At 44.3% G+C, this 14,558-nt stretch overlaps 1 protein-coding gene across 1 annotated transcript; it reads right to left on the bottom strand.

Annotated features, from left to right (window-relative positions):
- Positions 1 to 2,973: 2,973 nt before the first annotated feature.
- Positions 2,974 to 7,473, bottom strand: LOC148714242 (protein FAR1-RELATED SEQUENCE 5-like). The gene is made up of 4 exons (XM_089929457.1): positions 7,189 to 7,473; positions 6,808 to 6,885; positions 3,948 to 6,722; positions 2,974 to 3,845 (listed from the first exon to the last, which is right to left on the bottom strand). The coding sequence occupies exons 1-3, from the start codon at positions 7,231 to 7,233 to the stop codon at positions 5,538 to 5,540; spliced, it is 1,308 nt and encodes a 435-aa protein (XP_089785583.1). The 5' UTR covers positions 7,234 to 7,473; the 3' UTR covers positions 2,974 to 3,845; positions 3,948 to 5,537.
- Between the last annotated feature and the right edge of the window lie 7,085 nt (positions 7,474 to 14,558).

Below are 14,558 nucleotides of genomic sequence, written 5' to 3'. Positions count from 1 at the left end.
TTAACTACTAGCTCTACTTTTGAATGTTTTATGGTACTGAAGGATGGGGTGGTTCTATATACACCCCCCCTATTGCTCAGGACACCCCCCAAAAATTAAAAAAAAATTAAATACTCTCTACACCCCCTCATTTGCTAAGGACACCCCTAAAAAATTAAAAATTCCTAAATTACCCCCCACCCTCCCCACCCCCTCACCTAAATTGCTCTCTACATCCCCCAAACCCCCCCCCCACACCCCGCTCTTCCCCTCCCCTCCCGCCGTCTCCCCCTTCTCCCTCTCGTCGCCGGTCGGTGCATTGCACCTCGCCAACGCCCAAAACCCCCCCGTTCCCCCTTCTCCCTCTCGTCGCCGGCATTCTCCCGATCTCCGACCACCTCGCCGGCTTCTCCCGGAACCACCTCCCCGGCCATCTCCCGAGCAACGAGCACCTCGCCGGCGCCTCCACGACCACCTCGAGGTAGCTCCCCCCCCCCCCCCGCCTCCAGTGCTCCGTTCGGCACTGGATCGCCGAACAGAACCCTTCTGTTCGGCTGAAGAGTGCCGAACAGAAGCCTTCTGTTCGGCAACCCTCGGCTGAAGAGTGCCGAACAGAAGCCTTCTGTTCGGCAACCCTCAACCGAACAGAAGCCTTCTGTTCGGCTGCACAGTGCCGAACAGAAGCCTTCTGTTCGGCTGCACAGTGCCGAACAGAAGGGTTCTGTCCGGCTCTGTGCAGCCGAACAGAATCCTTCTGTCCGGCTCTGTGCAGCCGAACAGAATCCTTCTGTCCGGCTCTGTGCAGCCGAACAGAATCCTTCTGTCCGGCACTGTGCAGCCGAACAGAAGGCTTCTAGTGCCAAATCGCGTGCCGTGCTGAATTTTGTGCCGAACATTTATGTATGCAATTGAATTATTTTCTTTGATATAGCCTAACATTGAATTTCTATATTTTCAGACATGGATCCCCGTCCCGCCAGAGTTAGACCTACGGCGTCAGCTAGGAGACGTTGTGCTAGGATTGCTTCTCCCGAGTCTGCTCATATGCCATCGGACTCTCCTGAGTCAGAGCATGATGATATGCCCGCTAGGGGCGAAGACGATGAGTCCGTTGGACCATGTCCAGGAGGTCCAGAGGATGAGTCCGTCCTGATCAGTTTCAGGACGCATATAGCAGCTTCCATCTGGAGGCAACAGGTATTGTTTATTTGTTATAGCATTATATTTTGTTTATTGATGTTTTATAAAGTAGTAGTAATTATACATTTATATTACAGGAACGGGCTCCACTAAAGTGCATGAACCATACTGCCAAGGTTGGTGAATGGAAGTGGTGGTCTTCAAACCAACCAAATACCAGGTTCAAAGCACTATTGAGGCAGTCGGGCCTCATAGAGTTAGTACAGTGCTCTTATCGATTTACCGATAAGATTCTGATTTCGGGCTTCGTAGAGAGATGGCAGCCCGAGACGAACACCTTCCATATACCATTTGGCGAGATCACTATCACGTTGGATGATGTATCCGCCATTTTAGGGATTCCTGTCGCAGGTGCCTCAGTAGCAGTTTCTCCTGAGAGGATGAGTGATCGGGATGCTGAGGAGCTACTTGTGGAGTTGTTGGGGGTGTCAGCTGGAGACGCGCGTCAGGAGGTACTGTCATCGCGCGGTCAGTCTGTGAGGATGGAGTGGCTGAGGACTCAGTTTCACTCTGTATCTGATAGAGACAGCCAGCAGAGGATAGAGTGTGCAGCACGAGCCTATTTGTTATTTTTGTTAGGCTGCACACTCTTTGCTGATAAGAGTGGGACCAGGGTGCCTATAGCGTATCTGTGTTTACTGCGGGATCTGGATAGGGTGAGCACATATGCCTGGGGTACAGCTGCCTTAGCATATTTGTATCGGCAGTTGGGGATTGCGTCGAGGTCATCAGTGAGACAGATCAGTAGTTATATGACGCTTCTGCAGGCATGGATTTATGAGCATTTTCCAGCACTCAGTCCTCACCCGTCGCTCGAGTATACTGATGCCAGTCCCCGCGTGCACCGCTGGATGCCCGGTACTCCATCCCGTACCACGATGGACCATTTAGTGGTTCTACGTGAGTCATTGGACCTTTTGAGCATCGATGAGGTACGTATCATATTACCATTTGCTTGTGTTTGTCAGTACTTTTAATATGCGATATAGTATAAAACTGAAATGGATCTTTTGTTTTGCAGGTTATTTGGGATCCCCATCATCGGCTTCGGGGAGATCGCCCATATATTGATATCGCATTTTTTAGTGGCTCCATCAAGTGCCTTGATATCGTAGAACCCTATCATCCAGAAAGGGTTCTTAGACAGTTTGGTCGTATTCAGACCATCCCTCGAGCGCCACTAGCCCCTACGCGAGCCAACAGAGGTTCCACAGCAGGCTCGTACCGGATACATTACTCCTATATGGATCAGCTTTGGGAGCGGTGGGAGGACCACGTGCTGAGCCAGGCGAGCAGGAGCCACCCAGTTACCCGGCCATCAGACAGCGTACCGGGATACATGGAGTGGTATCTCCGTATCACGCACGTTGCAGTTCAGCCTCCTCATCTGCGCTCGAGTACTCATTCTGGAGCTAGGGGAGGTCATGATGATGCTGACATGCACCGGCGGCGTAATGCAGCTGCACTCGGTATCAGTACCGACATTGTACGGATGGGTCCCTCAGAGGCTACGTCACTAGGTGCCGGGCACCTATTTGATGCTATTTCTCAGATGCATCAGGTACTTCTGGGTGATGAGCCTGGCCCGAGTACAGCACCCTCTCATTCGGATCCAGCACCCTCTCATTCGGACGTACAGCAGTACACGCGTCGACGATGGCGTCATAGGGATTGATGATGGAGCCTTTGTAATCTTTGTAAAGCCTTTGATATTAATGAAAAATATATATTTTTGGTACATTTACGTGTAATCTTTGTAAAGCCTGGCCCGTTCTATTTTACACAAATATAACAGTGCACATAACAATCAATCGGACAATGCGAAGACAGATATTTTTTGATTTATATTGATGATGGAGTTTCACAGAGAACATCCTCATGATCTTTCAACATTTTAAATACATAGCTAACATAACTGTTGCTTATCAGAAAATCCGCCTCAATCATCAAAGGCAAACATTTAAATACATAGCTAACATACAACTAGATTCACTGACCCAAAAACAAGAAAGTGAGATGGTGCAATCAGAAGTTCTTCCCCATGATACACTTCACAAGGTCTAAGATGCGAAAATAATCATAAACAAGAGATGAATGTTTACCCTCCAGCCCATCACGACTATAGCGGTTGCTACCTGAAAGATTATTACATGGACTTCCACCAATAACCAGATCAAACCCACCAAATGTGTTAATCATCTGCTCAAGCTTGTCACCGTTAAGTTCTTGTACATCAGAAAGGTCTATTAGTTCCCCTGTGTGCTAGGATTGCTCCCACCAGCTCTTAAGTATGTTTCTGTTTACATCTGAAATCTCAACGGAAACAACAGTCTTCATATGTATTCCCAGCTGATGGAGAGCCACCTCAGCACCCCCAATACCCGAAAAATGCGAAGACAGATATTTTTTGATTTATATTGATGATGGAGTTTCACAGTACATGACTCTAAGAGCCCAAAAAAATTTACAACTTTCAAAAATTGTACATATATAAAGAATCAATCTAACTCTACTGTCTCGCTAGTTATAACATTAGGTGAGATGCTCTCTTTGAACTGTTGAATCCGTGCTTCATATGAATTTTCCCATCCGGTAGCACAAGGAAGATGATATTTTCGCCAGTTGGTCGCTACTGGCGGAACGGGATGTCCCGGCAACAAGAACACCTTCAAAATTAGAAATAAGAAAATATTAATAGCTACAAAATTATAAATAAGCAAAATTAAATAAGCAAAATTAAATATTCGCAAGTGTTGTGAACGTAGTACCTCAACAAAATGATTTCCATTTACGAATCCGATAGCGATATCTTTGCGGGATAGAAGAGGTACTGGCACAGAACGGAGAGGTAGGAAGGTCAGACATTGTTGCAACGAGAGATGGTATAGGACAACATTATAGCAGGATGCTATAAGATGACCCATGTCCGGCATAGTCATCCATCTGTCATATGGTGGACAATCATCATAATATGATAATGCATGAGTGATCTCAGCAATCGTCCCTTCCACACCATATAATGTGCGATAGTGGTCCGAATGACATTGCAACTCTTGCAATAAATCCTTCCTAACACGCACCCAGTCATCTTCTCCAAATCCCAGTAAGTCAGCTATTGCCCTAAATCCGCAATTCCCATCAGCTTTTACATCCTTGATATGCTGGATGTATGGTCTCAAGGCAGAAGGAATAGCATCAATATAGATAATGGGCGTATGTGACTGGGCTCTAGTACGAAAAACCTGCAAATAATATCAAATGATAGAAAATATGTAACAATGGCAGAAATATCCAAATAGTTATCCGTCTCAGCACTTCCCGTACCGGCACGGCACGGCACGTCCCGACATGTCCCGTATCGGCACATCTCGGCACGGCACGTACCGACATGTCCCGTATCGGCACATCTCGGCACGGCACGTCCCGACATGTCCCGTATCGGCACATCTCGGCACGGCACGTCCCGACATGTCCTGTATCGGCACATCACATACCGGCACGGCACGGACCGTCCCGTAGACGTTGTGATACCTATTGTAAGGAAATAAATATTTGGTACTTACCTTTTGCTTGGGCCGCCTCTTTTGAATCTGAGTAGATGGATTGCGGATGGTAACTTTCTCAACACCAGGTGAATAACTATCCTGTCCAGATAGAACCAACTCAAACGCAGACGGGTCACGTCGAGTAGACGTATCAACCTTCATTGAAGCGCGCCCACGTGAACCAGTCTTCCGTTTTGCAGGCTCTAAAAGAGGTGTACTATCTGGACTTGCAATCTCTCGTAACTTCTTGATCATCTGCAATTGAGAAGCCCCATCTAACTTCTTGAATCGTAGCGCAATCAAATCTAACTCTGCATCACAACTCAACTGAATTGGCTGCACGGGGGGGGGGGGGGGGGTAGGCAGAATATCAAGTTTCCTCCAATGAGGATCTATGCAGTCGAGAGGAATGGGCCGACCTTCCACCCTGTACCGCGCAATCTGGTGAGCACATGGTATACCATGTGTGCGTCGAATAGCGCACCCACAATTTGAATCATCAAACCCAACTGAATTGGCTCGTTTCGATTGGGCGAGGACATGATTTAACGCACTTATAGATATGAAACCTCGCAACTCTTTGAATTCAGCTGGCTTGAAGTTGTGCTGCACTACCAATAAACTCTTCTCCAATGAGGCTTTAACGGAGCTGTGCTGCAACTCAATCAATCCATTTATTCTAGTCCAAGATGACTCGAAACTTCCTTGGCTTGATCCAAGCTGCTTTTTGAGCTTTGCATGTGCACTCTCGACCCTAGTAAACAAATGAAAGTTAGATATAAGAATTGAGGCAAATTAAAATTAAATGAGTCTTTATTTGTGATACCTATTTGTCGTCACATTTCCGTAGTGCCTGCATGTATCCGTCCACGCCGCAACAAATCTTTCCTTGTATTTGCTCAGCCAAGTATCTAACACATACTGTAGTGCATCTGGATAGGTACCGAACTCTCTCTGCAGTGCACTCCGGCGATCATTATACTCGTCTTCCGTGGAGGACAGCACTAGTACATTCCAACTCATAATAAATTTATCCCATTTCTCCTTCAATTCGAAAAATTTTTTGCACTTGGCCAAAACATTCCTACTAATATGCCATCTACATAATAAATGTCTAGCAGTAGGAAATACTTTATGAATTGCATTCATCAAAGCCAAGTCTCTATCTGTAACAATCAACTCAGGCAAAACATCATCAGCTATGACACTGCGCAATCTCTCTAATGCCCAAGTATAGCTTTTTTTCCCCTCAGAATTTAAGTATACAAAAGCAACTGAAAATGTCATGTCAGTAGATGTCACCCCCACAATCTCTAAGAGCGGAAGACGATACCTATTCGTCTTGTACGTGCAATCCATTATCAACACACGGGGAAATGCACGGAACAAATCAATGCTGCCAGGGTGTGCCCAAAATAAGTCATGCACAACATCCGTATTAGTACAATTCCTATGCCACTCAATATATTTAGCCTCTGATAATTTACCTAATAGATGTTGCATTTCAGACCTCCCGGCTTTCTCTGCAACCTTAAACCGTTGACGTACATTGTAGATAGTCTTGATAGTCGTAACATTGAGGGCATCTCTTTCCTTCAATGTGGATAATATGTCCTTTGGACGAACCAAACTCTTCGACATATCCACTAACAATTCCGTCTCCTGCTCAGATAATCTCCCTGCATATGAGTGCCCCTCCAGATTCTCTGCAGCGGGATGATTGTGCACTCCACATACGACCAGTAATATCCAATCATCCGCAGTATCCAATTTCTTTCCTCTTAATGCAAAAGGGCATCCACACTTCTTTGTCCCACAGGCAGTCTTTATTCGCTTTTCTTTTTTGGTTCGGTACGTCCCACCCCTCTCACAACCTAACGTAATTCTGGGTTTCTTAGAAATGGTACCTGCATCGGATGATTTGATTACAACAACAAAACCATTTCGCCTCCCTGCTTCACGACACCAATTACACAAGTCCTCTCTACTCTTGAAGATCTATACATTAAACAATTTATGTAAGTACACAGTTGTAAAAATAGCTCGCTAAACTATTACAAAATTGCACAATACATTATAATACCTCGTAAGTTGTAAATTCGCTTGTGTAATCCAGTACAAATTCTGATCCAATTATACTCGATTCGGTTGTAGCATAGCCCTACATATAAAATAATTTATCACCAAGAATTAATGAATCAGAGGATCTGTTCGGCACAAAATTCAGCACGGCACGCGATTTGGCACCAGAAGGCTTCTGTTCGGCTGCACAGTGCCGAACAGAAGCCTTCTGTTCGGCAACCCTCAACCGAGCAGAAGGCTTCTGTTCGGGTGCACAGTGCCGAACAGAAGGCTTCTGTTCGGCACTGTGCAGCCGAACAGAAGCCTTTTGTTCGGCGATCCAGTGTCGAACGGAGCACGAACCGTGAAAAAAAAAAATTTCGAAACAAGGTGGAACACGTACCTTTGCGGCCGATTCTTCGTCCCAAATCACTAGTTGCTTGTCCATGCTTCGAATGGGGCTTAAATCTCCTTCAAAGATCGCCTAAACGATGTAAATGGATCGAGGGGTTTAAGGGGGGTTTGAGGGGGGTTTTTTTTTTTCTTTTCAAAACGAAACGGAGGAGGAGGAAGGGGGGGTGTATGAGAAAATTTCAAGGGCAATATGGTAATTACACTAAAGGTTAGTTTGGGTATTTTTTTTTTGGTTTTTGGGGGGTGTCCTGAGCAATAGGGGGGGTGTATATAGAACTACCCTGAAGGATGTGATAGTCAATCTGCAGTTTGTTGCTACCGAAATAACAAAATAGGGTCTAGAAATGTTCTTGCACAATTTTTTTTTTCTCGGGGTTGGGGGCGGTGGTGTGGGTGTTGTGGAGTAAACCAGTTTTCACTAAGCCTATATTTTCGCTATTGACTGTTTTTTTCCTATTTTTTGCGAAGGAGAAGGGCAAGGCCGAATGAAGATTTTTTTTTTTTTTATTCTAGTGAGAAGAAGGTGGGCAAGGCCCTAATAAGTACCCTCATAAAGAAGGTCAAGAGAGCTAAAATGCTAGGCTTTAGGCTCCATTTGATAGAGCTTTTGGTGGAATACTTTTGGATGGAATAGGATATTTGGTAAAAAAATTGGGAAGCTGTTTTAGCTTTGCTAGAAAGCTAAATTTTGGAGTTTCTTCAGAAAAGTACTTTTAGCATGCGTCGGAAATCTGTTTTGATTTATAAATTTTTTTTAGACTAAAATACCCATAATAAAATATTATAATTATAAAAAATATTTCTTTATATTATAAAAATTTGTAGAAGTTCCAATAAAGAAAATAAGAAACCCTAATCGGCCTTGGCTTTCTTCTAATTAAGGTATTCCTTTTTCTCCATTTATTTATCCATTGTTTTGATTTTTGTTTGAGAAAAAAAATTTAGCTTTGTTCTCCATTTTTTTTGAAACAATCCATGATGGAGTCTCATCATCGTCCCTCTCTTCCATTGATCACTCGTTCTATTCTTCCAAAGCTATCACTTCATCTTCTTTTTCCCCTCTCTCCCCTTGTCCTCCATTACCCACTCTCTCCCTCTCTATCCCTCTCTCTATTTCTCTAAATGCTGACCTCTCATCATGGACTGCGACATTGCGGTCCACCTCTCAGCTTGGTCTGTGGCATCGCGGTCCACCTCTCAGTATGGTCGGCATCAGATAAATGAGAGAGAGATAGAGAGGGAGAGACTGGGTGATGGAGGACCGTGACATTGCAACATCACGGTCCACCCACTCTCTCTCGCTCTCTTTGTTTATCTCCCAATTGATCATACGGACCACGGTACACCATGAGATCAATCCTGTTACAGAGAGAGATTTTCTCTCTATAACAACATGGTCGGTATACCACGATTTTAATCATAGACCACGATGCCTTTAGATATATCAGAAGAATTCTTCTATAGTTTCTAAGTTCTATCTTAGAAAGCTATGTCTTGCTATGTCTCTACTATTAGTTTAGAAGTTATTTCTTTACAAAATTATGTCTTACTTTAGAGTATTATAAAACTATTTTTATATTTTTTTTAATGATAAAGACCTTATGTGTCCATTCAATATCCTAGTTCCAACATCGATCATTATGTCTACAAAGTCATTGCTCAATATGTGTAGGTTCTTATGAAACTTTATTTTTTTTTATTTTTTAAGTAAAGTTGATAGTTCATATATATAATATTAGTTTAATTGACATCTTTAGAATTCTGTAGTAAATTGTTGCTTTTAGCGGTCACTATAGAATCTATGCAATATTTACCTATTAATTATATTTTTGAATGCATGAGTAATTTTATTTATGTACAAGAAATGGATATGTAAGTAAATTATATATATGTAATCTATATATATATATATGTAAATTGTACATATTTAAATATGTACAAGAAATGGATATGTAAATAAATTATATATGTATGTAATCTATATATATGTAAATTGTACATATTTAAATATGCTTTACAGGGTGCTTTATGATTATGGATGAAATCATGACTTATGATTGACAAAATATTTCATGTCTTTGTTGCTGTATTGTAAGAAGAACAAATGTCTAAGAAAAGCCAACATACCCTTGCTGGTCCATCAACCCAAGATAAGAAGAAGAAGGCCATTTGGAATGACAATTTGATGGCAGAGTTTATCGATCTATGTATTGGTGAAGTTGAAGGTGGTGATCGCTCGAGAACACATTTCAATAAGCTAGGGTGGGCCAATATAATTAAAAAATTCAATGAGAATATTGGAAATCAATATGACTAAAAAAAATTTAAAATTAAGTGGGATAACCTGAAAACAAATTGGAGCATTTGGATGAAATTGGTGGAAATGGAAATAGAGCTTGGATGGGATCCTGTTAGAAATACAATAGATGCACTGGATGTATGGTGAGAAAAAAATTGCAGGTACATATGATACTAGTTTGATGTTTGTAAGATTTTTTATACTAACTTATAAACTACTATTAACAACTATATATTCTTAACTTGCAGGAGATTTCTGATGCAGCTAAGTTCCGAGAATGTGGTCTGCAACATGCCATGAAGTTGGATAGGTTATTCAGAGATATTAGTGCCACTAGGGAGGGGGCCTGGGCACCAGCTTTACCGATGCAAGAGGATGTTTAGGACACAATTGGAGCAAATGAGAGGTTGGATGGGGTTAATAATGATACGTTTGAGGGCTTAGGTGACTCAGATGAGAACCCTAATATTATTGCATATAAAATTGATGACCTTTCCACTGATATGGATAATGTTAACCCTACCCTTGCATCTGATGCTATCTAGGAGAGAGGAAAGAAGAGAGTTAGCCCAAATTTACATGATAAGAAATGCAAGAAGGTAGGGGGTGTTGCATAACTATCTGATGGGGACATCAGAGCCCTTCATCCAGATGATCCTGAGCCCCCGGATTGAGTCAGGCCCGTTTATTTGCATATTTATTTTATTTATTTTATTTCTGGGTTCATTTGCATTTTAGGGCTTATTTGTGTTATTTGTGGGCTTATTAGGAGTTATTTTTGTGTAAGGGGGTTTTATGCAAATTGTGTATTTGGGCCCTATATAAAAGGGACTATTTTCATGATTAGAGTTTAATGAAGTAATTTGAAATTTTCTTCCCCCTACGTTCTTTCTTCTCTTTTTCTCCTCTCCTCCTCTATTCCTCCTGCGTCTCTACAACCTCTTCTTCCTTCTCCTTCTCTTGTTCTTTCTTCTTCTCCTCTTTCCCAACACTGGTGCTGCATCAACTTGGTATCAGAGCCTCGGATTTTGCCTCTGTGCCAAAGTTCCGGTCCCTAAACAGCGTCTTTTTCCCTTGCTGCCACTTGAATCCACCGCCACCCCCGCTGCGCAGCCTCACCCCACCGCCTCCACCTCCCCGACACTGCTTCTCCATCGACTTCCCACGGCCCACCACCCCTTTCCTCTCTATCTCTCGGTGCTCATAAATAAATATAAAAAAAAAGAGAGAGAGAAGGTCCCTCCCTCCCTCTCGGTTCTCATCAGAGACAAAAAGAGGGGAAAACCCCTGTTCGACGGCCCCGTTCTGCCAGCCGCCAAGCTTGCGGCCACCACTCCCACGCTCCACCGCCACTGCATCGCGCCACCGCCAGGCCGAGCGCCGCCTCCTCCGAAGTGTCGCCGCGTGCCCCGAGCGCTCCGCCACCATCGGGCACTCTGTTGCCGCCCGTGGAAGCCTGAGGCCGGCTGCCTGCGTCATGTCTGCAGAGGGGACCGCCGCCGTGGAGTCCCGCGGTCGGTCGCCGTCGGTCGCCGCAAGCCCGCGGCCGCCGCTGTGCCCTCCGTCCGCCCGCAGCCGCCGCCACGATTATCGGCACGCCCGCCCGAAGCCATAGGGAGGTTGAAGAAAGCCCTAACGGGTAAGTACCGAGCCCGTTAACTCGTAACCCGTTAGCCCGGTTCCCAAAAAAAAAAAAAAATCACGTTCCTTGCACGTGAGGACTAACGAGTTATCAGAGCGGGTCACGCCCGACAACCCGAATCCGACAGGAACCAAGGTTTAAAAAAAAAAAAGAAAGAAAGAAAGAAAAAAAAAGTTACCTCTTCGTCTTCCCCGAGTCGTGGCAGTCGTCGCTCCTCCGCCGTCGCGCCGCCGCCACTCTGCCGCTTGGTTCCAGCCGCGCCGCCCAAGCCCGAGCCGCCTCCCGTCGCCGCCGAGGTCTCCGCCGCGTCCGCCGGTGCCGCTCCGCCTTGAGTTCCCCGCCGAACCCTCCGCCGCGCCCTTTTCCCCTGACCGCACGCCGCTTCTGCCTCCACCACAGTGCCGTTTCCGACGTCGGCGCTTCCATCTTCCGCCGCGGTTTGCCGCCCCATCGTCCGCCGCCAAGCCGTCCGCCTTCCGCCATCGCTCGAGACCTCCACCGCAGCGCTTCCCCGACTGCGGCCACCGCCCTCGGCCTTCACCATCACCGCCGCCGAAGCTTCCGCCCTCCCTTCGCCGCCACTACGCCATCCGCCACCGTCACCGCTGCAACGCGCTCCTCCATCCTCCTCACCGCCCATCGCCCCTCCCTGAAACCCAAATCCCCATTCACCCCATTGGAACCCCTTCCCCCCTCTTTGACCTGCAGACAAGGCCCTCGAGACCATCAGGCTGCAGGCCCCTTCGGGCCCAACCCCCAGTCCCCTCTACCTGCGGGCCGCAACAGGCCCGCCCTGAAGTCCCTTCCAGAGGACCCAAGGTCAACCAGTCCCCACATCAAACTTCAGTAGGCTCTTTATCAACTTGTGCGCCAGCAGCATCTCCTCTCCACAACTTCAACCGCTAGCCGGTCATCTCTCCTCGGCGTCCACTTCAATCGTGCAACAGTCTAAGTTCAGCAATCAACACCACTGAGTTTCTGCGCTGCATCCAACGACGTCTCCATTGCTTGAGAAGCCACGAGCGAACGACTCTAGCCGTCTACTTTCCGACAGGTGATAGGTTTCTACTTTTTCTGGCTTGTTCATTTAATTATGTTCTGGTTCTCTTGCATGATATCCACATTTTGAAAACTTATTTTTATTGTCAAAATTTAGAATATAGAACCCCTACTTTCAAACCCATTCTATTCGCCTTTAAAAATCTAGATATTAAATTAGCATACCTTAGTAACAGGATGTTTCTCGATATTATTCGATCAGATTACTTTAGGTTCTTAACAACTGTACTACTTGATTGCAATCTAATTTCTTAAATTGAATAATCTTAATCCTTAATTCTGAATAACCGAAGTAAAAATCAGCAATATTTAAATTTTAAGTTATTCTTGTGAAGACTTGCTGATTTCTGAAATCATAATAGATTGCATTAGTAGGTTGTCCTGCATTAAATTTGGTTCTACATCATAGTTATTAGGGTTTCATTAGTGACACTGCATTTCACATCATCACCCAGTGTCATCATTGCATGCCAACCTGTAGTGATATGGAGTACTATCTCAGTCAACCTAAAACCCCTGTAGCTACCATGAATTCCGACATTTTGAGGTCTATCAAGGAACAAATCGTTGCCATGCGGGCTGGATACAAGGAATTCACACAAGAGATCCGTGAACTCATGCAAAATTCTAGGACCCCTACACCGCCAGCCCCTGTTGCAGCCCAACCTAAAATCGGTTTGGTTGCACCACCTGTAATCCTTTCCCATTTTCTTGGGCACCAAACCCAATGCTCAATGTGTCAACAATTCGACCACATAGCATCCCAATGTCCCATTAGGACCTACCTGATTACTGAACCAGAAGTTAGGAGCCAAGAGGTCGAATATATTGAAGAAGTCTATGAACCAAATATAGAAGACTATGAAGAAGACTTTGAAGACGAACCTATAGAAGTAGATTTTGTCCAAAATGATTTCCAAAGGGAGACTATTGATCTAAGTACAACCAAGTCATTTCACATCACTACTGTGGAAGAGGTAGTGACAGATATTGAGAGCCAGTCACCTAAATTGACACTTGTAGCTAAAGATACCCATGTGGAGTCCAATCTTGAACATTTTCCTATAGTAGTTTTCCTTCTAGAGGAGTTTAATGATGTAGTCCCTGATGATCTTCCGGATGCACTTTCTCCGATGCATGATATCCAACACGCAATTGATCTAGTTCCCGGAGTATTTCTGCCCAACCTTCCACATCATAGGCTCAACCTAAATGCATATGCTAGGACCTGGGATTTAATATTATCGACAGTTGAGTTTGCATATCATAGTTCGGTTAACAAGTCCATAGGTATGAGTCCATTCGAAGTGATGCATGATTACAAACCTAGGCAATCCATAGACTTGTCTTTCATGTCTCATCAGTATAGTGTCGTTGAGTCTGCACAATCAATTGCATCACATCCATATTCATTGCATCAAGAAATCAGCAATTGTAGTCACTTAAATAACTTAAAATATAAATTCCTTGCTGATTTACACAGACGTTATTAAGAGTTAAGTGAAAAAGATTACGTCATGATAAGAATTAGGCTTGAACGATTTTCTTCAAATACGTTTAAGAAATTGCAAACTTGTAGTGCAGAACCGTTCAAAATCTTAAAGAAAATCAGTTCGAATGCATATGTTGTGGATCTTCCTGATGACTATGGGATTAGTGCGACATTTAATATTGAAGATTTAGTCCCATACAAAAAGACAATATTCATACCTTCTAAACCCTTTATTGACATACCTGCCCATGTTGGACACCCTGATCTATTACCTGCTGTTGAGCCACCACTTTCCAAATTTCATGCACGCAGAGAACAATTAGAACATATATTGGATGAGCAGGTTATTTCAACCAGGAACGGTGGTTACCAACGTTACCTTGTTCGGTGGAAAGGTCGACCAAAGTCTGATGTGATGTGGATTTTCAGAGCACAGTTGCAGCGCCTTGACCCCGATCTTCTGGAGCAGTACGACAGCCGGACAGACCTGTACTCGACGGGGTCGAGTTTTTCTCACCCGAGAGGAGTTGATGGGGACATCAGAGCCCTTCATCCAGATGATCCTGAGCCCCTGGATTGAGTCAGACCCGTTTATTTGCATATTTATTTTATTTATTTTATTTTTGGGTTCATTTGCATTTTAGGGCTTATTTGTGTTATTTGTGGGCTTATTAGGAGTTATTTTTGTGTAAGGGGGTTTTATGCAAATTGTGTATTTGGGCCCTATATAAAAAGGGACTATTTTCATGATTAGGGTTTAATGAAGTAATTTGGAATTTTCTTCCCCCTACGTTCTTTCTTCTCTTTTTCTCCTCTCCTCCTCTATTCTTCCTGCATCTCTACAACCTCTTCTTCCTTCTCCTTCTC

This window comes from Phoenix dactylifera, chromosome 3 (assembly GCF_051530095.1).
Source record: "Phoenix dactylifera cultivar Ajwa chromosome 3, Ajwa_hap1_PhDact_Kaust_v1.1, whole genome shotgun sequence".
Classification (NCBI taxonomy): domain Eukaryota; kingdom Viridiplantae; phylum Streptophyta; class Magnoliopsida; order Arecales; family Arecaceae; genus Phoenix; species Phoenix dactylifera.
This window is presented reverse-complemented; position numbering and strand designations above follow the sequence as displayed.

Coding starts and splice junctions, on each gene's coding strand:
- LOC148714242 (XM_089929457.1), bottom strand. CDS start 7,233: ATGGACAAGCAACTAGTGATTTGGGACGAAGAATCGGCCGCAAAG. Junction 6,886..7,188: donor ACGAAGAATCGGCCGCAAAG/GTACGTGTTCCA, acceptor TTTTATATGTAG/GGCTATGCTACAACCGAATC. Junction 6,723..6,807: donor GCGAATTTACAACTTACGAG/GTATTATAATGT, acceptor TTTAATGTATAG/ATCTTCAAGAGTAGAGAGGA.